This window comes from Anopheles marshallii, chromosome 2 (assembly GCF_943734725.1).
Source record: "Anopheles marshallii chromosome 2, idAnoMarsDA_429_01, whole genome shotgun sequence".
Lineage (NCBI taxonomy): Eukaryota > Metazoa > Arthropoda > Insecta > Diptera > Culicidae > Anopheles > Anopheles marshallii.
Genome location: NC_071326.1, coordinates 52,344,461 through 52,368,407, shown reverse-complemented (window position 1 = coordinate 52,368,407; position 23,947 = coordinate 52,344,461). Strand labels below are relative to the sequence as shown.

Below are 23,947 nucleotides of genomic sequence, written 5' to 3'. Positions count from 1 at the left end.
AGTATAGGACAGCAATGCCAGCAATATTTTGCTGACAAATAATCGTTTAACTTGTTAGGATAGGACGCTCTTTTGGATAGAGATAGCGCAAATGAATAGCTCACAAAAGTTATTCATATCGTTAGGCCTTTATTCCGTCTTGCGACGGTCGTGCAGTTTTGATGATTGCTGTGTATTTTAGGCTACAATCTTCCAGCATTTCTCAACCCTAGGAATCTAAATTTAGCGTCGCACATGGGTTTGAAAATCGTCTCACCGACGAGACATGAGTAATGAGCAAAGCTATGAAACCTACGGATACTGTAGTATGAATAAACGGATTTAATAAAACGCTTCGCATATGTTTTCAGATCTCTCCTCCAAAACTATTCGCACGCCGGTCCATTCAAGCTACGTAATAGAGAAAACCGAAGAGTGCTGTACTGGCTCGTCTCACCGAAGGGGAAAAGTACATGACGTGCACCCAGATGGTGGATGGTCATCGCTCGCTACAGCCAAGACACAACGTCAACTCACATCGAGCACTGTCGCGTACGTTCGAGCAGCTGCTCGATTAGTTTCTGGTGGGTTCGAGAAGCTCGCCGATGATTCTAGAAATGGAAATGTTTCATACATATAGCCGCGTTTCGGGCAGCGAGCGTCATTCAAAGAACAACAATCGGAGAGTGAAAAGCAAACGAGCGCCAACGACAGCGTGAGAATCAAGTGTGCAACAATCGGAATTGTGAATTACACGAACTAGCAACACTAACGCGGACTTGTTTTTATCGAAGCGAACCGAAGTGGAAGTGAATTTGAAAATACAAACACCGTACAAGATTGTCGTAGAAATGCCGTCTGCAATTGGAATCGATTTGGGCACGACGTACTCGTGCGTAGGAGTGTTTCAGCATGGAAAGGTGGAAATCATTGCCAACGACCAGGGCAACCGAACGACACCGAGCTATGTTGCTTTCTCGGACACAGAGCGGCTTATTGGTGACGCAGCCAAGAATCAGGCGGCCATGAACCCGACAAACACAGTGTTCGATGCCAAACGATTGATTGGACGCCGGTATGACGACCCGAAGATTCAGACCGATCTTAAGCACTGGCCCTTCACGGTGGTGAACGACTGTGGAAAGCCAAAGATCCAGGCGGAATTCAAAGGAGAACGCAAAACGTTTGCGCCAGAGGAGATCAGTTCGATGGTGTTGACGAAAATGAAGGAAACGGCCGAAGCATACCTGGGCCATTCGGTGAAGAACGCGGTCATCACAGTTCCAGCCTACTTCAACGATAGTCAGCGACAGGCTACGAAGGACGCCGGTGCCATCGCGGGTCTGAATGTGATGCGCATCATCAACGAACCGACGGCGGCCGCGCTGGCTTATGGTTTGGACAAGAACCTGAAAGGCGAACGCAACGTGTTGATATTCGATCTGGGCGGAGGGACGTTCGACGTGTCCATTCTGACCATCGACGAGGGCTCGCTGTTCGAGGTACGAGCTACAGCCGGCGATACACACCTGGGCGGGGAAGACTTCGACAACCGAATGGTGGCCCACTTCGTGGAGGAGTTCAAGCGCAAGTTCAAAAAGGACCTATCGAAGAACGCGCGGGCACTGCGGCGCCTGAGGACGGCTTGCGAGAGAGCGAAGCGTACGCTTTCCTCCAGCACGGAGGCAACGATCGAGATCGACGCTCTGATGGATGGCATCGACTACTACACGAAGATCAGCCGGGCGCGCTTCGAGGAGCTTTGCTCGGATCTGTTCCGCTCCACGCTGAACCCGGTGGAGAAAGCCCTCACGGATGCAAAGATGGACAAAGGCTCTATTCACGACATCGTGCTGGTGGGCGGCTCTACTCGCATTCCGAAGGTACAGTCGCTGTTGCAGAACTTCTTCAGCGGCAGATCCTTGAACTTGTCGATCAATCCCGACGAGGCGGTGGCCTACGGTGCGGCGGTCCAAGCAGCAATTCTTAGTGGCGATAAGGACGAGAAGATCCAGGACGTGTTGTTGGTCGATGTGGCTCCGCTTTCTCTGGGAATCGAAACCGCCGGAGGTGTGATGACGAAGCTGATCGAGCGCAACTCACGAATCCCGTGTAAACAGACGCAGTCCTTTTCGACCTACGCGGATAACCAGCCGGGCGTGTCGATCCAGGTGTTCGAGGGCGAGAGAGCGATGACGAAGGACAACAATCTGCTGGGCCAGTTCGACCTTTCAGGCATTCCGCCGGCACCGCGCGGTGTGCCAAAGATCGAGGTCACGTTCGATCTGGACGCGAACGGCATCCTGAACGTATCGGCGAAGGAAATGAGCACTGGCAAGGAGAAAAACATCACGATCAAGAACGACAAGGGCCGCTTGTCGCAGGCTGACATCGATCGTATGCTGGCTGAGGCGGAAAAGTTCCGCGAGGACGATGAAAAGCAGCGAGAGCGCGTTGCAGCGCGCAACCAGTTGGAGGCGTACTGTTTCAGCCTGAAGCAATCGCTAGAGTCAGCCGGTTCAAAGATAAGCGAAAGCGATCGCAAAACAGTGGAGGACCGGTGCAGCGAGACCCTGCGCTGGATCGACGGTAACGGTATGGCAGAGAAGGAAGAGTACGATCACAAAATGCAGGAGCTATCGCGATCCTGCAGTCCGATCATGACGAAGCTGCATCAGCAGTCCGGAGCCGGTCCATCTCCGACCAGTTGTGGACAGCAAGCTGGCGGGTTCGGTGGACGAACGGGTCCGACAGTAGAGGAAGTAGATTAAGAAGCAGCAAAAGTGGTTAGCTTCAGGAGTAATGCTAGACGTACATGAAGACTGTGTTAATAGCTGTAAATAAATAGGAATAAGTCATTTGTAAGAAATATTGCTCGTTGAATAAAGGATTATATGTGAAAGTAGAACAAAACAGGCTGTATTGAATTTTCATCGTTCTTGATTTTCACATTAAATTTCCCCAAGAATGTGAAAGAATGGTTAGATTTCGAATTTTTGGCACTACAACCATCCGGCTTAAATAACTTGAAGCGGTAAAATAATTTCGAAAAGGTTTAGCTAGAATGCGTTTTTGGAATCGGAAGTAAATTAAGGTTTTACGACTTTAACCGAACCCTTGGAGGTGGCTAGTCGAGTTTATTGAGCGCTGTAGTATCAATATCCTGCTACCAAACTTGTCGATTAATTTATCTCTCGTTACAGTGTTAACAATGTTAACCCATTATGTCCCAGAGGTACGAAATCTTAATCCGAATTGCTTTGAAATCCATCTAGGAACTTCCTTAAACAGAGGCTGGGGCTTTACTTGTTTGTGGGACATATGCAGAAGTGTAGACATCTGCAGAATGAAACATCAATTTTTCCATACAAAATCTTTGCTTTCTTTATTTTTTTCTTCTAATGTTGTGCAAAACACATTTTTACGGTTGTCTATTAACATTTTATCACAAAATAATGCTATATCGCGTCTTCAAACAAGCTAATTTTTAACAATTTTAAGGTTCAAATTACGACTCGAATTTCCCCGTACTTTGCACACTGCAAAACACAACATAATCGAACAGTGACAGTGGCATAATTTAAAACAAGCTGTGTCCTATGGTTTTATAAATACAGATTTTTAAAATAAATAAATATCCTTTGCTATGCATATTGTTATTGAGTGTACCAATGGGATGACGGTAAAGTGTGTAACAAAACTCATGAATGCTGTCAGGATATGGGAACATGCAATTTCTAGAATACCATGCCAATGTTCGAGCTATTTCCGACAATTGCTGAAATATTAATTGTACCTCTTTACCAAGTTTCGTTGAAAAACTTGAAAGAATACTTTTTGTTGTTAGACTAAAATTTGCCCCCAGTTCACATGTAAATGAACTTCTTGCTACCCGACGATAGTACAGGACAGCAATGCCAGCAATATTTTGCTGACAAATAATCTTTTAACTTGTTAGGATAGGACGCTCGTTTGGATAGAGATAGCGCAAATGAATAGCTCACAAAAGTTATTCATATCGTTTGGCCTTTTATCCGTCTTGCGACGGCCGTGCAGTTTTGATGATTGCTGTGTATTTTAGGCTACAATCTTCCAGCATTTCTCAACCCTAGGAATCTGAATTTAGCGTCGCACATGGGTTTGAAAATCGTCTCACCGACGAGACATGAGTAATGAGCAAAGCTATGAAACCTACGGATACTGTAGTATGAATAAACGGATTTTATAAAACGCTTCGCATATGTTTTCAGATCTCTCCTCCAAAACCATTCGCACGCCGGTCCATTCAAGCTACGTAATAGAGAAAACCGAAGAGTGCTGTACTGGCTCGTCTCACCGAAGGGGAAAAGTACATGACGTGCACCCAGATGGTGGATGGTCATCGCTCGCTACAGCCAAGACACAACGTCAACTCACATCGAGCACTGTCGCGTACGTTCGAGCAGCTGCTCGATTAGTTTCTGGTGGGTTCGAGAAGCTCGCCGATGATTCTAGAAATGGAAATGTTTCATACATATAGCCGCGTTTCGGGCAGCGAGCGTCATTCAAAGAACAACAATCGGAGAGTGAAAAGCAAACGAGCGCCAACGACAGCGTGAGAATCAAGTGTGCAACAATCGGAATTGTGAATTACACGAACTAGCAACACTAACGCGGACTTGTTTTTATCGAAGCGAACCGAAGTGGAAGTGAATTTGAAAATACAAACACCGTACAAGATTGTCGTAGAAATGCCGTCTGCAATTGGAATCGATTTGGGCACGACGTACTCGTGCGTAGGAGTGTTTCAGCATGGAAAGGTGGAAATCATTGCCAACGACCAGGGCAACCGAACGACACCGAGCTATGTTGCTTTCTCGGACACAGAGCGGCTTATTGGTGACGCAGCCAAGAATCAGGCGGCCATGAACCCGACAAACACAGTGTTCGATGCCAAACGATTGATTGGACGCCGGTATGACGACCCGAAGATTCAGACCGATCTTAAGCACTGGCCCTTCACGGTGGTGAACGACTGTGGAAAGCCAAAGATCCAGGCGGAATTCAAAGGAGAACGCAAAACGTTTGCGCCAGAGGAGATCAGTTCGATGGTGTTGACGAAAATGAAGGAAACGGCCGAAGCATACCTGGGCCATTCGGTGAAGAACGCGGTCATCACAGTTCCAGCCTACTTCAACGATAGTCAGCGACAGGCTACGAAGGACGCCGGTGCCATCGCGGGTCTGAATGTGATGCGCATCATCAACGAACCGACGGCGGCCGCGCTGGCTTATGGTTTGGACAAGAACCTGAAAGGCGAACGCAACGTGTTGATATTCGATCTGGGCGGAGGGACGTTCGACGTGTCCATTCTGACCATCGACGAGGGCTCGCTGTTCGAGGTACGAGCTACAGCCGGCGATACACACCTGGGCGGGGAAGACTTCGACAACCGAATGGTGGCCCACTTCGTGGAGGAGTTCAAGCGCAAGTTCAAAAAGGACCTATCGAAGAACGCGCGGGCACTGCGGCGCCTGAGGACGGCTTGCGAGAGAGCGAAGCGTACGCTTTCCTCCAGCACGGAGGCAACGATCGAGATCGACGCTCTGATGGATGGCATCGACTACTACACGAAGATCAGCCGGGCGCGCTTCGAGGAGCTTTGCTCGGATCTGTTCCGCTCCACGCTGAACCCGGTGGAGAAAGCCCTCACGGATGCAAAGATGGACAAAGGCTCTATTCACGACATCGTGCTGGTGGGCGGCTCTACTCGCATTCCGAAGGTACAGTCGCTGTTGCAGAACTTCTTCAGCGGCAGATCCTTGAACTTGTCGATCAATCCCGACGAGGCGGTGGCCTACGGTGCGGCGGTCCAAGCAGCAATTCTTAGTGGCGATAAGGACGAGAAGATCCAGGACGTGTTGTTGGTCGATGTGGCTCCGCTTTCTCTGGGAATCGAGACCGCCGGAGGTGTGATGACGAAGCTGATCGAGCGCAACTCACGAATCCCGTGTAAACAGACGCAGTCCTTTTCGACCTACGCGGATAACCAGCCGGGCGTGTCGATCCAGGTGTTCGAGGGCGAGAGAGCGATGACGAAGGACAACAATCTGCTGGGCCAGTTCGACCTTTCAGGCATTCCGCCGGCACCGCGCGGTGTGCCAAAGATCGAGGTCACGTTCGATCTGGACGCGAACGGCATCCTGAACGTATCGGCGAAGGAAATGAGCACTGGCAAGGAGAAAAACATCACGATCAAGAACGACAAGGGCCGCTTGTCGCAGGCTGACATCGATCGTATGCTGGCTGAGGCGGAAAAGTTCCGCGAGGACGATGAAAAGCAGCGAGAGCGCGTTGCAGCGCGCAACCAGTTGGAGGCGTACTGTTTCAGTCTGAAGCAATCGCTAGAGTCAGCCGGTTCGAGGCTAAGCGAAAGCGATCGCAAAACAGTGGAGGACCGGTGCAGCGAGACCCTGCGCTGGATCGACGGTAACGGTATGGCAGAGAAGGAGGAGTACGATCACAAAATGCAGGAGCTATCGCGATCCTGCAGTCCGATCATGACGAAGCTGCATCAGCAGTCCGGAGCCGGTCCATCTCCGACCAGTTGTGGACAGCAAGCTGGCGGGTTCGGTGGACGAACGGGTCCGACAGTAGAGGAAGTAGATTAAGAAGCAGAAAAAGCGGTTAGCTTCAGGAGTAATGCTAGACGTACATGAAGACTGTGTTAATAGCTGTAAATAAATAGGAATAAGTCATTTGTAAGAAATATTGCTCGTTGAATAAAGGATTATATGTGAAAGTAGAACAAAACAGGCTGTATTGAATTTTCATCGTTCTTGATTTTCACATTAAATTTCCCCAAGAATGTGAAAGAATGGTTAGATTTCGAATTTTTGGCACTACAACCACCCGGCTTAAATAACTTGAAGCGGTAAAATAATTTCGAAAAGGTTTAGCTAGAATGCGTTTTTGGAATCGGAAGTAAATTATGTTTATACGACTTGAACCGAACCCTTGGAGCTGGCTAGTCGAGTTTATTGAGCGCTGTAGTATCAATATCCTGCTACCAAACTTGTCGATTAATTTATCTCTCGTTACAGTGTTAACAATGTTAACCCATTATGTCCCAGAGGTACGAAATCTTAATCCGAATTGCTTTGAAATCCATCTAGGAACTTCCTTAAACAGAGGCTGGGGCTTTACTTATTTGTGGGACATATGCAGAAGTGTAGACATCTGCAGAATGAAACATCAATTTTTCCATACAAAATCTTTGCTTTCTTAATTTTTTTCTTCTAATGTTGTGCAAAACACATTCTTACGGTTGTCTATTGTCATTTTATCACAAAATAATGCTATATCGCGTCTTCAAACAAGCTAATTTTTAACAATTTTAAGGCTCAAGTTACGACTCGAATTTTCCCGTACTTTGCACACTGCAAAACACAACATAATCGAACACGAAGTAGTGCTGACAGTGGCATAATTTAAAACAAGCTGTGTCCTATGGTTTTATAAATACAGATTTTTAAAATAAATAAATATCCTTTGCTATGCATATTGTTACTGAGTGTACCAATGGGATGACGGTAAAGTGTGTAACAAAACTCACGAATGCTGTCAGGATATAGGAACATGCAATTTCTAGAATACCATGCCAATGTTCGAGCTATTTCCGACAATTGCTGAATTATTAATTGTACCTCTTTACCAAGTTTCGTTGAAAAACTTGAAAGAATACTTTTTGTTGTTAGACTAAAATTTGCCCCCAGTTCACATGTAAATGAACTTCGTGCTACCCGACGATAGTACAGGACAGCAATGCCAGCAATATTTTGCTGACAAATAATCTTTTAACTTGTTAGGATAGGACGCTCGTTTGGATAGAGATAGCGCAAATGAATAGCTCACAAAAGTTATTCATATCGTTTGGCCTTTTATCCGTCTTGCGACGGCCGTGCAGTTTTGACGATTGCTGTGTATTTTAGGCTACAATCTTCCAGCATTTCTCAACCCTTAGAATCTAAATTTAGCGTCGCACATGGGTTTGAAAATCGGCTCACTGACGAGACATGAGTAATGCGCAAAGCTATGAAACGTACGGATACTGTAGTATGAATAAACGGATTTTATAAAACGCTTCGCATATGTTTTCAGATCTCTCCTCCAAAACCATTCGCACGCCGGTCCATTCAAGCTACGTAATAGAGAAAACCGAAGAGTGCTGTACTGGCTCGTCTCACCGAAGGGGAAAAGTACATGACGTGCACCCAGATGGTGGATGGTCATCGCTCGCTACAGCCAAGACACAACGTCAACTCACATCGAGCACTGTCGCGTACGTTCGAGCAGCTGCTCGATTAGTTTCTGGTGGGTTCGAGAAGCTCGCCGATGATTCTAGAAATTGAAATGTTTCATACATATAGCCGCGTTTCGGGCAGCGAGCGTCATTCAAAGAACAACAATCGGAGAGTGAAAAGCAAACGAGCGCCAACTACAGCGTGAGAATCAAGTGTGCAACAATCGGAATTGTGAATTACACGAACTAGCAACACTAACGCGGACTTGTTTTTATCGAAGCGAACCGAAGTGGAAGTGAATTTGAAAATACAAACACCGTACAAGATTGTCGTAGAAATGCCGTCTGCAATTGGAATCGATTTGGGCACGACGTACTCGTGCGTAGGAGTGTTTCAGCATGGAAAGGTGGAAATCATTGCCAACGACCAGGGCAACCGAACGACACCGAGCTATGTTGCTTTCTCGGACACAGAGCGGCTTATTGGTGACGCAGCCAAGAATCAGGCGGCCATGAACCCGACAAACACAGTGTTCGATGCCAAACGATTGATTGGACGCCGGTATGACGACCCGAAGATTCAGACCGATCTTAAACACTGGCCCTTCACGGTGGTGAACGACTGTGGAAAGCCAAAGATCCAGGCGGAATTCAAAGGAGAACGCAAAACGTTTGCGCCAGAGGAGATCAGTTCGATGGTGTTGACGAAAATGAAGGAAACGGCCGAAGCATACCTGGGCCATTCGGTGAAGAACGCGGTCATCACAGTTCCAGCCTACTTCAACGATAGTCAGCGACAGGCTACGAAGGACGCCGGTGCCATCGCGGGTCTGAATGTGATGCGCATCATCAACGAACCGACGGCGGCCGCGCTGGCTTATGGTTTGGACAAGAACCTGAAAGGCGAACGCAACGTGTTGATATTCGATCTGGGCGGAGGGACGTTCGACGTGTCCATTCTGACCATCGACGAGGGCTCGCTGTTCGAGGTACGAGCTACAGCCGGCGATACACACCTGGGCGGGGAAGACTTCGACAACCGAATGGTGGCCCACTTCGTGGAGGAGTTCAAGCGCAAGTTCAAAAAGGACCTATCGAAGAACGCGCGGGCACTGCGGCGCCTGAGGACGGCTTGCGAGAGAGCGAAGCGTACGCTTTCCTCCAGCACGGAGGCAACGATCGAGATCGACGCTCTGATGGATGGCATCGACTACTACACGAAGATCAGCCGGGCGCGCTTCGAGGAGCTTTGCTCGGATCTGTTCCGCTCCACGCTGCACCCGGTGGAGAAAGCCCTCACGGATGCAAAGATGGACAAAGGCTCTATTCACGACATCGTGCTGGTGGGCGGCTCTACTCGCATTCCGAAGGTACAGTCGCTGTTGCAGAACTTCTTCAGCGGCAGATCCTTGAACTTGTCGATCAATCCCGACGAGGCGGTGGCCTACGGTGCGGCGGTCCAAGCAGCAATTCTTAGTGGCGATAAGGACGAGAAGATCCAGGACGTGTTGTTGGTCGATGTGGCTCCGCTTTCTCTGGGAATCGAGACCGCCGGAGGTGTGATGACGAAGCTGATCGAGCGCAACTCACGAATCCCGTGTAAGCAGACGCAGTCCTTTTCGACCTACGCGGACAACCAGCCGGGCGTGTCGATCCAGGTGTTCGAGGGCGAGAGAGCGATGACGAAGGACAACAATCTGCTGGGCCAGTTCGACCTTTCAGGCATTCCGCCGGCACCGCGCGGTGTGCCAAAGATCGAGGTCACGTTCGATCTGGACGCGAACGGCATCCTGAACGTATCGGCGAAGGAAATGAGCACTGGCAAGGAGAAAAACATCACGATCAAGAACGACAAGGGCCGCTTGTCGCAGGCTGACATCGATCGTATGCTGGCTGAGGCGGAAAAGTTCCGCGAGGACGATGAAAAGCAGCGAGAACGCGTTGCAGCGCGCAACCAGTTGGAGGCGTACTGTTTCAGTCTGAAGCAATCGCTAGAGTCAGCCGGTTCGAGGCTAAGCGAAAGCGATCGCAAAACAGTGGAGGACCGGTGCAGCGAGACCCTGCGCTGGATCGACGGTAACGGTATGGCAGAGAAGGAAGAGTACGATCACAAAATGCAGGAGCTATCGCGATCCTGCAGTCCGATCATGACGAAGCTGCATCAGCAGTCAGGAGCCGGTCCATCTCCGACCAGTTGTGGACAGCAAGCTGGCGGGTTCGGTGGACGAACGGGTCCGACAGTAGAGGAAGTAGATTAAGAAGCAGAAAATGCGGTTAGCTTCAGGAGTAATGCTAGACGTACATGAAGACTGTGTTAATAGCTGTAAATAAATAGGAATAAGTCATTTGTAAGAAATATTGCTCGTTGAATAAAGGATTATATGTGAAAGTAGAACAAAACAGGCTGTATTGAATTTTCATCGTTCTTCATTTTCACATTAAATTTCCCCAAGAATGTGAAAGAATGGTTAGATTTCGATTTTTTGACACTACAACCACCCGGCTTAAATAACTTGAAGCGGTAAAATAATTTCGAAAAGGTTTAGCTAGAATGCGTTTTTGCAATCGGAAGTAAATTATGTTTATACGACTTGAACCGAACCCTTGGAGCTGGCTAGTCGAGTTTATTGAGCGCTGTAGTATCAACATCCTGCTACCAAATTTGTCGATTAATTTATCTCTCGTTACAGTGTTAACAATGTTAACCCATTATGTCCCAGAGGTACGAAATCTTAATCCGAATTTCTTTGAAATCCATCTAGGAACTTCCTTAAACAGAGGCTGGGGCTTTACTTATTTGTGGGACATATGCAGAAGTGTAGACATCTGCAGAATGAAAATCAATTTTTCCATACAGAATCTTTGCTTTCTTAATTTTTTTCTTCTAATGTTGTGCAAAACACATTCTTACGGTTGTCTATTGTCATTTTATCACAAAATAATGCTATATCGCGTCTTCAAACAAGCTAATTTTTAACAATTTTAAGGCTCAAGTTACGACTCGAATTTCCCCGTACTTTGCACACTGCAAAACACAACATAATCGAACACGAAGTAGTGCTGACAGTGGCATAATTTAAAACAAGCTGTGTCCTATGGTTTTATAAATACAGATTTTTAAAATAAATAAAGATCCTTTGCTATGCATATTGTTACTGAGTGTACCAATGGGATGACGGTAAAGTGTGTAACAAAACTCACGAATGCTGTCAGGATATAGGAACATGCAATTTCTAGAATACCATGCCAATGTTCGAGCTATTTCCGACAATTGCTGAATTATTAATTGTACCTCTTTACCAAGTTTCGTTGAAAAACTTGAAAGAATACTTTTTGTTGTTAGACTAAAATTTGCCCCCAGTTCACATGTAAATGAACTTCGTGCTACCCGACGATAGTACAGGACAGCAATGCCAGCAATATTTTGCTGACAAATAATCTTTTAACTTGTTAGGATAGGACGCTCGTTTGGATAGAGATAGCGCAAATGAATAGCTCACAAAAGTTATTCATATCGTTTGGCCTTTTATCCGTCTTGCGACGGCCGTGCAGTTTTGACGATTGCTGTGTATTTTAGGCTACAATCTTCCAGCATTTCTCAACCCTTAGAATCTAAATTTAGCGTCGCACATGGGTTTGAAAATCGGCTCACTGACGAGACATGAGTAATGAGCAAAGCTATGAAACGTACGGATACTGTAGTATGAATAAACGGATTTTATAAAACGCTTCGCATATGTTTTCAGATCTCTCCTCCAAAACCATTCGCACGCCGGTCCATTCAAGCTACGTAATAGAGAAAACCGAAGAGTGCTGTACTGGCTCGTCTCACCGAAGGGGAAAAGTACATGACGTGCACCCAGATGGTGGATGGTCATCGCTCGCTACAGCCAAGACACAACGTCAACTCACATCGAGCACTGTCGCGTACGTTCGAGCAGCTGCTCGATTAGTTTCTGGTGGGTTCGAGAAGCTCGCCGATGATTCTAGAAATTGAAATGTTTCATACATATAGCCGCGTTTCGGGCAGCGAGCGTCATTCAAAGAACAACAATCGGAGAGTGAAAAGCAAACGAGCGCCAACTACAGCGTGAGAATCAAGTGTGCAACAATCGGAATTGTGAATTACACGAACTAGCAACACTAACGCGGACTTGTTTTTATCGAAGCGAACTGAAGTGGAAGTGAATTTGAAAATACAAACACCGTACAAGATTGTCGTAGAAATGCCGTCTGCAATTGGAATCGATTTGGGCACGACGTACTCGTGCGTAGGAGTGTTTCAGCATGGAAAGGTGGAAATCATTGCCAACGACCAGGGCAACCGAACGACACCGAGCTATGTTGCTTTCTCGGACACGGAGCGGCTTATTGGTGACGCAGCCAAGAATCAGGCGGCCATGAACCCGACAAACACAGTGTTCGATGCCAAACGATTGATTGGACGCCGGTATGACGACCCGAAGATTCAGACCGATCTTAAACACTGGCCCTTCACGGTGGTGAACGACTGTGGAAAGCCAAAGATCCAGGCGGAATTCAAAGGAGAACGCAAAACGTTTGCGCCAGAGGAGATCAGTTCGATGGTGTTGACGAAAATGAAGGAAACGGCCGAAGCATACCTGGGCCATTCGGTGAAGAACGCGGTCATCACAGTTCCAGCCTACTTCAACGATAGTCAGCGACAGGCTACGAAGGACGCCGGTGCCATCGCGGGTCTGAACGTGATGCGCATCATCAACGAACCGACGGCGGCCGCGCTGGCTTATGGTTTGGACAAGAACCTGAAAGGCGAACGCAACGTGTTGATATTCGATCTGGGCGGAGGGACGTTCGACGTGTCCATTCTGACCATCGACGAGGGCTCGTTGTTCGAGGTACGAGCTACAGCCGGCGATACACACCTGGGCGGGGAAGACTTCGACAACCGAATGGTGGCCCACTTCGTGGAGGAGTTCAAGCGCAAGTTCAAAAAGGACCTATCGAAGAACGCGCGGGCACTGCGGCGCCTGAGGACGGCTTGCGAGAGAGCGAAGCGTACGCTTTCCTCCAGCACGGAGGCAACGATCGAGATCGACGCTCTGATGGATGGCATCGACTACTACACGAAGATCAGCCGGGCGCGCTTCGAGGAGCTTTGCTCGGATCTGTTCCGCTCCACGCTGCACCCGGTGGAGAAAGCCCTCACGGATGCAAAGATGGACAAAGGCTCTATTCACGACATCGTGCTGGTGGGCGGCTCTACTCGCATTCCGAAGGTACAGTCGCTGTTGCAGAACTTCTTCAGCGGCAGATCCTTGAACTTGTCGATCAATCCCGACGAGGCGGTGGCCTACGGTGCGGCGGTCCAAGCAGCAATTCTTAGTGGCGATAAGGACGAGAAGATCCAGGACGTGTTGTTGGTCGATGTGGCTCCGCTTTCTCTGGGAATCGAAACCGCCGGAGGTGTGATGACGAAGCTGATCGAGCGCAACTCACGAATCCCGTGTAAACAGACGCAATCCTTTTCGACCTACGCGGACAACCAGCCGGGCGTGTCGATCCAGGTGTTCGAGGGCGAGAGAGCGATGACGAAGGACAACAATCTGCTGGGCCAGTTCGACCTTTCAGGCATTCCGCCGGCACCGCGCGGTGTGCCAAAGATCGAGGTCACGTTCGATCTGGACGCGAACGGCATCCTGAACGTATCGGCGAAGGAAATGAGCACTGGCAAGGAGAAAAACATCACGATCAAGAACGACAAGGGCCGCTTGTCGCAGGCTGACATCGATCGTATGCTGGCTGAGGCGGAAAAGTTCCGCGAGGACGATGAAAAGCAGCGAGAACGCGTTGCAGCGCGCAACCAGTTGGAGGCGTACTGTTTCAGTCTGAAGCAATCGCTAGAGTCAGCCGGTTCGAGGCTAAGCGAAAGCGATCGCAAAACAGTGGAGGACCGGTGCAGCGAGACCCTGCGCTGGATCGACGGTAACGGTATGGCAGAGAAGGAGGAGTACGATCACAAAATGCAGGAGCTATCGCGATCCTGCAGTCCGATCATGACGAAGCTGCATCAGCAGTCAGGAGCCGGTCCATCTCCGACCAGTTGTGGACAGCAAGCTGGCGGGTTCGGTGGACGAACGGGTCCGACAGTAGAGGAAGTAGATTAAGAAGCAGAAAAAGCGGTTAGCTTCAGGAGTAATGCTAGACGTACATGAAGACTGTGTTAATAGCTGTAAATAAATAGGAATAAGTCATTTGCAAGAAATATTGCTCGTTGAATAAAGGATTATATGTGAAAGTAGAACAAAACAGGCTGTATTGAATTTTCATCGTTCTTCATTTTCACATTAAATTTCCCCAAGAATGTGAAAGAATGGTTAGATTTCGATTTTTTGACACTACAACCACCCGGCTTAAATAACTTGAAGCGGTAAAATAATTTCGAAAAGGTTTAGCTAGAATGCGTTTTTGGAATCGGAAGTAAATTAAGTTTATACGACTTGACCCGAACCCTTGGAGCTGGCTAGTCGAGTTTATTGAGCGCTGTAGTATCAACATCCTGCTACCAAATTTGTCGATTAATTTATCTCTCGTTACAGTGTTAACAATGTTAACCCATTATGTCCCAGAGGTACGAAATCTTAATCCGAATTTCTTTGAAATCCATCTAGGAACTTTCTTAAACAGAGGCTGGGGCTTTACTTATTTGTGGGACATATGCAGAAGTGTAGACATCTGCAGAATGAAACATCAATTTTTCCATACAAAATCTTTGCTTTCTTAATTTTTTTCTTCTAATGTTGTGCAAAACACATTCTTACGGTTGTTTATTGTCATTTTATCACAAAATAATGCTATATCGCGTCTTCAAACAAGCTAATTTTTAACAATTTTAAGGCTCAAGTTACGACTCGAATTTTCCCGTACTTTGCACACTGCAAAACACAACATAATCGAACACGAAGTAGTGCTGACAGTGGCATAATTTAAAACAAGCTGTGTCCTATGGTTTTATAAATACAGATTTTTAAATAAATAAATATCCTTTGCTATGCATATTGTTACTGAGTGTACCAATGGGATGACGGTAAAGTGTGTAACAAAACTCACGAATGCTGTCAGGATATAGGAACATGCAATTTCTAGAATACCATGCCAATGTTCGAGCTATTTCCGACAATTGCTGAATTATTAATTGTACCTCTTTACCAAGTTTCGTTGAAAAACTTGAAAGAATACTTTTTGTTGTTAGACTAAAATTTGCCCCCAGTTCACATGTAAATGAACTTCGTGCTACCCGACGATAGTACAGGACAGCAATGCCAGCAATATTTTGCTGACAAATAATCTTTTAACTTGTTAGGATAGGACGCTCTTTTGGATAGAGATAGCGCAAATGAATAGCTCACAAAAGTTATTCATATCGTTTGGCCTTTTATCCGTCTTGCGACGGTCGTGCAGTTTTGACGATTGCTGTGTATTTTAGGCTACAATCTTCCAGCATTTCTCAACCCTTAGAATCTAAATTTAGCGTCGCACATGGGTTTGAAAATCGGCTCACTGACGAGACATGAGTAATGAGCAAAGCTATGAAACGTACGGATACTGTAGTATGAATAAACGGATTTTATAAAACGCTTCGCATATGTTTTCAGATCTCTCCTCCAAAACCATTCGCACGCCGGTCCATTCAAGCTACGTAATAGAGAAAACCGAAGAGTGCTGTACTGGCTCGTCTCACCGAAGGGGAAAAGTACATGACGTGCACCCAGATGGTGGATGGTCATCGCTCGCTACAGCCAAGACACAACGTCAACTCACATCGAGCACTGTCGCGTACGTTCGAGCAGCTGCTCGATTAGTTTCTGGTGGGTTCGAGAAGCTCGCCGATGATTCTAGAAATTGAAATGTTTCATACATATAGCCGCGTTTCGGGCAGCGAGCGTCATTCAAAGAACAACAATCGGAGAGTGAAAAGCAAACGAGCGCCAACGACAGCGTGAGAATCAAGTGTGCAACAATCGGAATTGTGAATTACACGAACTAGCAACACTAACGCGGACTTGTTTTTATCGAAGCGAACCGAAGTGGAAGTGAATTTGAAAATACAAACACCGTACAAGATTGTCGTAGAAATGCCGTCTGCAATTGGAATCGATTTGGGCACGACGTACTCGTGCGTAGGAGTGTTTCAGCATGGAAAGGTGGAAATCATTGCCAACGACCAGGGCAACCGAACGACACCGAGCTATGTTGCTTTCTCGGACACGGAGCGGCTTATTGGTGACGCAGCCAAGAATCAGGCGGCCATGAACCCGACAAACACAGTGTTCGATGCCAAACGATTGATTGGACGCCGGTATGACGACCCGAAGATTCAGACCGATCTTAAACACTGGCCCTTCACGGTGGTGAACGACTGTGGAAAGCCAAAGATCCAGGCGGAATTCAAAGGAGAACGCAAAACGTTTGCGCCAGAGGAGATCAGTTCGATGGTGTTGACGAAAATGAAGGAAACGGCCGAAGCATACCTGGGCCATTCGGTGAAGAACGCGGTCATCACAGTTCCAGCCTACTTCAACGATAGTCAGCGACAGGCTACGAAGGACGCCGGTGCCATCGCGGGTCTGAACGTGATGCGCATCATCAACGAACCGACGGCGGCCGCGCTGGCTTATGGTTTGGACAAGAACCTGAAAGGCGAACGCAACGTGTTGATATTCGATCTGGGCGGAGGGACGTTCGACGTGTCCATTCTGACCATCGACGAGGGCTCGTTGTTCGAGGTACGAGCTACAGCCGGCGATACACACCTGGGCGGGGAAGACTTCGACAACCGAATGGTGGCCCACTTCGTGGAGGAGTTCAAGCGCAAGTTCAAAAAGGACCTATCGAAGAACGCGCGGGCACTGCGGCGCCTGAGGACGGCTTGCGAGAGAGCGAAGCGTACGCTTTCCTCCAGCACGGAGGCAACGATCGAGATCGACGCTCTGATGGATGGCATCGACTACTACACGAAGATCAGCCGGGCGCGCTTCGAGGAGCTTTGCTCGGATCTGTTCCGCTCCACGCTGAACCCGGTGGAGAAAGCCCTCACGGATGCAAAGATGGACAAAGGCTCTATTCACGACATCGTGCTGGTGGGCGGCTCTACTCGCATTCCGAAGGTACAGTCGCTGTTGCAGAACTTCTTCAGCGGCAGATCCTTGAACTTGTCGATCAATCCCGACGAGGCGGTGGCCTACGGTGCGGCGGTCCAAGCAGCAATTCTTAGTGGCGATAAGGACGAGAAGATCCAGGACGTGTTGTTGGTCGATGTGGCTCCGCTTTCTCTGGGAATCGAAACCGCCGGAGGTGTGATGACGAAGCTGATCGAGCGCAACTCACGAATCCCGTGTAAACAGACGCAGTCCTTTTCGACCTACGCGGACAACCAGCCGGGCGTGTCGATCCAGGTGTTCGAGGGCGAGAGAGCGATGACGAAGGACAACAATCTGCTGGGCCAGTTCGACCTTTCAGGCATTCCGCCGGCACCGCGCGGTGTGCCAAAGATCGAGGTCACGTTCGATCTGGACGCGAACGGCATCTTGAACGTATCGGCGAAGGAAATGAGCACTGGCAAGGAGAAAAACATCACGATCAAGAACGACAAGGGCCGCTTGTCGCAGGCTGACATCGATCGTATGCTGGCTGAGGCGGAAAAGTTCCGCGAGGACGATGAAAAGCAGCGAGAACGCGTTGCAGCGCGCAACCAGTTGGAGGCGTACTGTTTCAGTCTGAAGCAATCGCTAGAGTCAGCCGGTTCGAGGCTAAGCGAAAGCGATCGCAAAACAGTGGAGGACCGGTGCAGCGAGACCCTGCGCTGGATCGACGGTAACGGTATGGCAGAGAAGGAGGAGTACGATCACAAAATGCAGGAGCTATCGCGATCCTGCAGTCCGATCATGACGAAGCTGCATCAGCAGTCAGGAGCCGGTCCATCTCCGACCAGTTGTGGACAGCAAGCTGGCGGGTTCGGTGGACGAACGGGTCCGACAGTAGAGGAAGTAGATTAAGAAGCAGAAAAAGCGGTTAGCTTCAGGAGTAATGCTAGACGTACATGAAGACTGTGTTAATAGCTGTAAATAAATAGGAATAAGTCATTTGCAAGAAATATTGCTCGTTGAATAAAGGATTATATGTGAAAGTAGAACAAAACAGGCTGTATTGAATTTTCATCGTTCTTCATTTTCACATTAAATTTCCCCAAGAATGTGAAAGAATGGTTAGATTTCGATTTTTTGACACTACAACCACCCGGCTTAAATAACTTGAAGCGGTAAAATAATTTCGAAAAGGTTTAGCTAGAATGCGTTTTTGGAATCGGAAGTAAATTAAGTTTATACGACTTGACCCGAACCCTTGGAGCTGGCTAGTCGAGTTTATTGAGCGCTGTAGTATCAACATCCTGCTACCAAATTTGTCGATTAATTTATCTCTCGTTACAGTGTTAACAATGTTAACCCATTATGTCCCAGAGGTACGAAATCTTAATCCGAATTTCTTTGAAATCCATCTAGGAACTTCCTTAAACAGAGGCTGGGGCTTTACTTATTTGTGGGACATATGCAGAAGTGTAGACATCTGCAGAATGAAACATCAATTTTTCCATACAAAATCTTTGCTTTCTTAATTTTTTTCTTCTAATGTTGTGCAAAACACATTCTTACGGTTGTTTATTGTCATTTTATCACAAAATAATGCTATATCGCGTCTTCAAACAAGCTAATTTTTAACAATTTTAAGGCTCAAGTTACGACTCGAATTTTCCCGTACTTTGCACACTGCAAAACACAACATAATCGAACACGAAGTAGTGCTGACAGTGGCATAATTTAAAACAAGCTGTGTCCTATGGTTTTATAAATACAGATTTTTAAATAAATAAATATCCTTTGCTATGCATATTGTTACTGAGTGTACCAATGGGATGACGGTAAAGTGTGTAACAAAACTCACGAATGCTGTCAGGATATAGGAACATGCAATTTCTAGAATACCATGCCAATGTTCGAGCTATTTCCGACAATTGCTGAATTATTAATTGTACCTCTTTACCAAGTTTCGTTGAAAAACTTGAAAGAATACTTTTTGTTGTTAGACTAAAATTTGCCCCCAGTTCACATGTAAATGAACTTCGTGCTACCCGACGATAGTACAGGACAGCAATGCCAGCAATATTTTGCTGACAAATAATCTTTTAACTTGTTAGGATAGGACGCTCGTTTGGATAGAGATAGCGCAAATGAATAGCTCACAAAAGTTATTCATATCGTTTGGCCTTTTATCCGTCTTGCGACGGCCGTGCAGTTTTGACGATTGCTGTGTATTTTAGGCTACAATCTTCCAGCATTTCTCAACCCTTAGAATCTAAATTTAGCGTCGCACATGGGTTTGAAAATCGGCTCACTGACGAGACATGAGTAATGAGCAAAGCTATGAAACGTACGGATACTGTAGTATGAATAAACGGATTTTATAAAACGCTTCGCATATGTTTTCAGATCTCTCCTCCAAAACCATTCGCACGCCGGTCCATTCAAGCTACGTAATAGAGAAAACCGAAGAGTGCTGTACTGGCTCGTCTCACCGAAGGGGAAAAGTACATGACGTGCACCCAGATGGTGGATGGTCATCGCTCGCTACAGCCAAGACACAACGTCAACTCACATCGAGCACTGTCGCGTACGTTCGAGCAGCTGCTCGATTAGTTTCTGGTGGGTTCGAGAAGCTCGCCGATGATTCTAGAAATTGAAATGTTTCATACATATAGCCGCGTTTCGGGCAGCGAGCGTCATTCAAAGAACAACAATCGGAGAGTGAAAAGCAAACGAGCGCCAACTACAGCGTGAGAATCAAGTGTGCAACAATCGGAATTGTGAATTACACGAACTAGCAACACTAACGCGGACTTGTTTTTATCGAAGCGAACTGAAGTGGAAGTGAATTTGAAAATACAAACACCGTACAAGATTGTCGTAGAAATGCCGTCTGCAATTGGAATCGATTTGGGCACGACGTACTCGTGCGTAGGAGTGTTTCAGCATGGAAAGGTGGAAATCATTGCCAACGACCAGGGCAACCGAACGACACCGAGCTATGTTGCTTTCTCGGACACGGAGCGGCTTATTGGTGACGCAGCCAAGAATCAGGCGGCCATGAACCCGACAAACACAGTGTTCGATGCCAAACGATTGATTGGACGCCGGTATGACGACCCGAAGATTCAGACCGATCTTAAACACTGGCCCTTCACGGTGGTGAACGACTGTGGAAAGCCAAAGATCCAGGCGGAATTCAAAGGAGAACGCAAAACGTTTGCGCCAGAGGAGATCAGTTCTATGGTGTTGACGAAAATGAAGGAAACGGCCGAAGCATACCTGGGCCATTCGGTGAAGAACGCGGTCATCACAGTTCCAGCCTACTTCAACGATAGTCAGCGACAGGCTACGAAGGACGCCGGTGCCATCGCGGGTCTGAACGTGATGCGCATCATCAACGAACCGACGGCGGCCGCGCTGGCTTATGGTTTGGACAAGAACCTGAAAGGCGAACGCAACGTGTTGATATTCGATCTGGGCGGAGGGACGTTCGACGTGTCCATTCTGACCATCGACGAGGGCTCGTTGTTCGAGGTACGAGCTACAGCCGGCGATACACACCTGGGCGGGGAAGACTTCGACAACCGAATGGTGGCCCACTTCGTGGAGGAGTTCAAGCGCAAGTTCAAAAAGGACCTATCGAAGAACGCGCGGGCACTGCGGCGCCTGAGGACGGCTTGCGAGAGAGCGAAGCGTACGCTTTCCTCCAGCACGGAGGCAACGATCGAGATCGACGCTCTGATGGATGGCATCGACTACTACACGAAGATCAGCCGGGCGCGCTTCGAGGAGCTTTGCTCGGATCTGTTCCGCTCCACGCTGAACCCGGTGGAGAAAGCCCTCACGGATGCAAAGATGGACAAAGGCTCTATTCACGACATCGTGCTGGTGGGCGGCTCTACTCGCATTCCGAAGGTACAGTCGCTGTTGCAGAACTTCTTCAGCGGCAGATCCTTGAACTTGTCGATCAATCCCGACGAGGCGGTGGCCTACGGTGCGGCGGTCCAAGCAGCAATTCTTAGTGGCGATAAGGACGAGAAGATCCAGGACGTGTTGTTGGTCGATGTGGCTCCGCTTTCTCTGGGAATCGAAACCGCCGGAGGTGTGATGACGAAGCTGATCGAGCGCAACTCACGAATCCCGTGTAAACAGACGCAGTCCTTTTCGACCTACGCGGACAACCAGCCGGGCGTGTCGATCCAGGTGTTCGAGGGCGAGAGAGCGATGACGAAGGACAACAATCTGCTGGGCCAGTTCGACCTTTCAGGCATTCCGCCGGCACCGCGCGGTGTGCCAAAGATCGAGGTCACGTTCGATCTGGACGCGAACGGCATCCTGAACGTATCGGCGAAGGAAATGAGCACTGGCAAGGAGAAAAACATCACGATCAAGAACGACAAGGGCCGCTTGTCGCAGGCTGACATCGATCGTATGCTGGCTGAGGCGGAAAAGTTCCGCGAGGACGATGAAAAGCAGCGAGAACGCGTTGCAGCGCGCAACCAGTTGGAGGCGTACTGTTTCAGTCTGAAGCAATCGCTAGAGTCAGCCGGTTCGAGGCTAAGCGAAAGCGATCGCAAAACAGTGGAGGACCGGTGCAGCGAGACCCTGCGCTGGATCGACGGTAACGGTATGGCAGAGAAGGAGGAGTACGATCACAAAATGCAGGAGCTATCGCGATCCTGCAGTCCGATCATGACGAAGCTGCATCAGCAGTCAGGAGCCGGTCCATCTCCGACCAGTTGTGGACAGCAAGCTGGCGGGTTCGGTGGACGAACGGGTCCGACAGTAGAGGAAGTAGATTAAGAAGCAGAAAAAGCGGTTAGCTTCAGGAGTAATGCTAGACGTACATGAAGACTGTGTTAATAGCTGTAAATAAATAGGAATAAGTCATTTGCAAGAAATATTGCTCGTTGAATAAAGGATTATATGTGAAAGTAGAACAAAACAGGCTGTATTGAATTTTCATCGTTCTTCATTTTCACATTAAATTTCCCCAAGAATGTGAAAGAATGGTTAGATTTCGATTTTTTGACACTACAACCACCCGGCTTAAATAACTTGAAGCGGTAAAATAATTTCGAAAAGGTTTAGCTAGAATGCGTTTTTGGAATCGGAAGTAAATTAAGTTTATACGACTTGACCCGAACCCTTGGAGCTGGCTAGTCGAGTTTATTGAGCGCTGTAGTATCAACATCCTGCTACCAAATTTGTCGATTAATTTATCTCTCGTTACAGTGTTAACAATGTTAACCCATTATGTCCCAGAGGTACGAAATCTTAATCCGAATTTCTTTGAAATCCATCTAGGAACTTTCTTAAACAGAGGCTGGGGCTTTACTTATTTGTGGGACATATGCAGAAGTGTAGACATCTGCAGAATGAAACATCAATTTTTCCATACAAAATCTTTGCTTTCTTAATTTTTTTCTTCTAATGTTGTGCAAAACACATTCTTACGGTTGTTTATTGTCATTTTATCATAAAATAATGCTATATCGCGTCTTCAAACAAGCTAATTTTTAACAATTTTAAGGCTCAAGTTACGACTCGAATTTTCCCGTACTTTGCACACTGCAAAACACAACATAATCGAACACGAAGTAGTGCTGACAGTGGCATAATTTAAAACAAGCTGTGTCCTATGGTTTTATAAATACAGATTTTTAAATAAATAAATATCCTTTGCTATGCATATTGTTACTGAGTGTACCAATGGGATGACGGTAAAGTGTGTAACAAAACTCACGAATGCTGTCAGGATATAGGAACATGCAATTTCTAGAATACCATGCCAATGTTCGAGCTATTTCCGACAATTGCTGAATTATTAATTGTACCTCTTTACCAAGTTTCGTTGAAAAACTTGAAAGAATACTTTTTGTTGTTAGACTAAAATTTGCCCCCAGTTCACATGTAAATGAACTTCGTGCTACCCGACGATAGTACAGGACAGCAATGCCAGCAATATTTTGCTGACAAATAATCTTTTAACTTGTTAGGATAGGACGCTCGTTTGGATAGAGATAGCGCAAATGAATAGCTCACAAAAGTTATTCATATCGTTTGGCCTTTTATCCGTCTTGCGACGGCCGTGCAGTTTTGACGATTGCTGTGTATTTTAGGCTACAATCTTCCAGCATTTCTCAACCCTTAGAATCTAAATTTAGCGTCGCACATGGGTTTGAAAATCGGCTCACTGACGAGACATGAGTAATGCGCAAAGCTATGAAACGTACGGATACTGTAGTATGAATAAACGGATTTTATAAAACGCTTCGCATATGTTTTCAGATCTCTCCTCCAAAACCATTCGCACGCCGGTCCATTCAAGCTACGTAATAGAGAAAACCGAAGAGTGCTGTACTGGCTCGTCTCACCGAAGGGGAAAAGTACATGACGTGCACCCAGATGGTGGATGGTCATCGCTCGCTACAGCCAAGACACAACGTCAACTCACATCGAGCACTGTCGCGTACGTTCGAGCAGCTGCTCGATTAGTTTCTGGTGGGTTCGAGAAGCTCGCCGATGATTCTAGAAATTGAAACGTTTCATACATATAGCCGCGTTT

At 47.3% G+C, this 23,947-nt stretch overlaps 6 protein-coding genes across 12 annotated transcripts; all 6 read left to right on the top strand.

Moving 5' to 3' along the window:
• The first annotated feature begins 824 nt into the window (after window positions 1-824).
• On the top strand, window positions 825-2,750 carry LOC128708734 (heat shock protein 70 A1). Of its 2 annotated transcripts, XM_053803715.1 has the most exons (2): window positions 825-2,670; window positions 2,701-2,750. In XM_053803715.1, exons 1-2 carry the CDS (start codon window positions 831-833, stop codon window positions 2,748-2,750), a joined length of 1,890 nt encoding a protein of 629 aa, XP_053659690.1. In that variant the 5' UTR covers window positions 825-830. The 2 variants fall into 2 exon arrangements, with proteins under 2 accessions (XP_053659690.1, XP_053659689.1); XM_053803714.1 differs by having other exon boundaries at window positions 825-2,750.
• Window positions 2,751-4,703: 1,953 nt separating this feature from the next.
• On the top strand, window positions 4,704-6,629 carry LOC128709323 (heat shock protein 70 A1-like). Of its 2 annotated transcripts, XM_053804311.1 has the most exons (2): window positions 4,704-6,549; window positions 6,580-6,629. In XM_053804311.1, exons 1-2 carry the CDS (start codon window positions 4,710-4,712, stop codon window positions 6,627-6,629), a joined length of 1,890 nt encoding a protein of 629 aa, XP_053660286.1. In that variant the 5' UTR covers window positions 4,704-4,709. The 2 variants fall into 2 exon arrangements, with proteins under 2 accessions (XP_053660286.1, XP_053660285.1); XM_053804310.1 differs by having other exon boundaries at window positions 4,704-6,629.
• Window positions 6,630-8,592: 1,963 nt separating this feature from the next.
• LOC128709274 (heat shock protein 70 A1-like) lies at window positions 8,593-10,518 on the top strand. Of its 2 annotated transcripts, XM_053804262.1 has the most exons (2): window positions 8,593-10,438; window positions 10,469-10,518. In XM_053804262.1, exons 1-2 carry the CDS (start codon window positions 8,599-8,601, stop codon window positions 10,516-10,518), a joined length of 1,890 nt encoding a protein of 629 aa, XP_053660237.1. In that variant the 5' UTR covers window positions 8,593-8,598. The 2 variants fall into 2 exon arrangements, with proteins under 2 accessions (XP_053660237.1, XP_053660236.1); XM_053804261.1 differs by having other exon boundaries at window positions 8,593-10,518.
• Window positions 10,519-12,480: 1,962 nt separating this feature from the next.
• Window positions 12,481-14,406, top strand: LOC128708951 (heat shock protein 70 A1-like). Of its 2 annotated transcripts, XM_053803933.1 has the most exons (2): window positions 12,481-14,326; window positions 14,357-14,406. In XM_053803933.1, the coding sequence occupies exons 1-2, from the start codon at window positions 12,487-12,489 to the stop codon at window positions 14,404-14,406; spliced, it is 1,890 nt and encodes a 629-aa protein (XP_053659908.1). In that variant the 5' UTR covers window positions 12,481-12,486. The 2 variants fall into 2 exon arrangements, with proteins under 2 accessions (XP_053659908.1, XP_053659907.1); XM_053803932.1 differs by having other exon boundaries at window positions 12,481-14,406.
• Window positions 14,407-16,368: 1,962 nt separating this feature from the next.
• Window positions 16,369-18,294, top strand: LOC128709354 (heat shock protein 70 A1-like). 2 transcript variants are annotated; one of them, XM_053804352.1, is made up of 2 exons: window positions 16,369-18,214; window positions 18,245-18,294. In XM_053804352.1, the coding sequence occupies exons 1-2, from the start codon at window positions 16,375-16,377 to the stop codon at window positions 18,292-18,294; spliced, it is 1,890 nt and encodes a 629-aa protein (XP_053660327.1). In that variant the 5' UTR covers window positions 16,369-16,374. The 2 variants fall into 2 exon arrangements, with proteins under 2 accessions (XP_053660327.1, XP_053660326.1); XM_053804351.1 differs by having other exon boundaries at window positions 16,369-18,294.
• A 1,962-nt stretch (window positions 18,295-20,256) lies between these two features.
• Window positions 20,257-22,182, top strand: LOC128709133 (heat shock protein 70 A1-like). Of its 2 annotated transcripts, XM_053804118.1 has the most exons (2): window positions 20,257-22,102; window positions 22,133-22,182. In XM_053804118.1, the coding sequence occupies exons 1-2, from the start codon at window positions 20,263-20,265 to the stop codon at window positions 22,180-22,182; spliced, it is 1,890 nt and encodes a 629-aa protein (XP_053660093.1). In that variant the 5' UTR covers window positions 20,257-20,262. The 2 variants fall into 2 exon arrangements, with proteins under 2 accessions (XP_053660093.1, XP_053660092.1); XM_053804117.1 differs by having other exon boundaries at window positions 20,257-22,182.
• Window positions 22,183-23,947: the final 1,765 nt, after the last annotated feature.

Bases quoted from the DNA above. Each gene is read 5' to 3' on its own strand.
- LOC128708734 (XM_053803714.1), top strand. From the start codon at position 831: ATGCCGTCTGCAATTGGAATCGATTTGGGCACGACGTACTCGTGCGTA.
- LOC128709323 (XM_053804310.1), top strand. From the start codon at position 4,710: ATGCCGTCTGCAATTGGAATCGATTTGGGCACGACGTACTCGTGCGTA.
- LOC128709274 (XM_053804261.1), top strand. From the start codon at position 8,599: ATGCCGTCTGCAATTGGAATCGATTTGGGCACGACGTACTCGTGCGTA.
- LOC128708951 (XM_053803932.1), top strand. From the start codon at position 12,487: ATGCCGTCTGCAATTGGAATCGATTTGGGCACGACGTACTCGTGCGTA.
- LOC128709354 (XM_053804351.1), top strand. From the start codon at position 16,375: ATGCCGTCTGCAATTGGAATCGATTTGGGCACGACGTACTCGTGCGTA.
- LOC128709133 (XM_053804117.1), top strand. From the start codon at position 20,263: ATGCCGTCTGCAATTGGAATCGATTTGGGCACGACGTACTCGTGCGTA.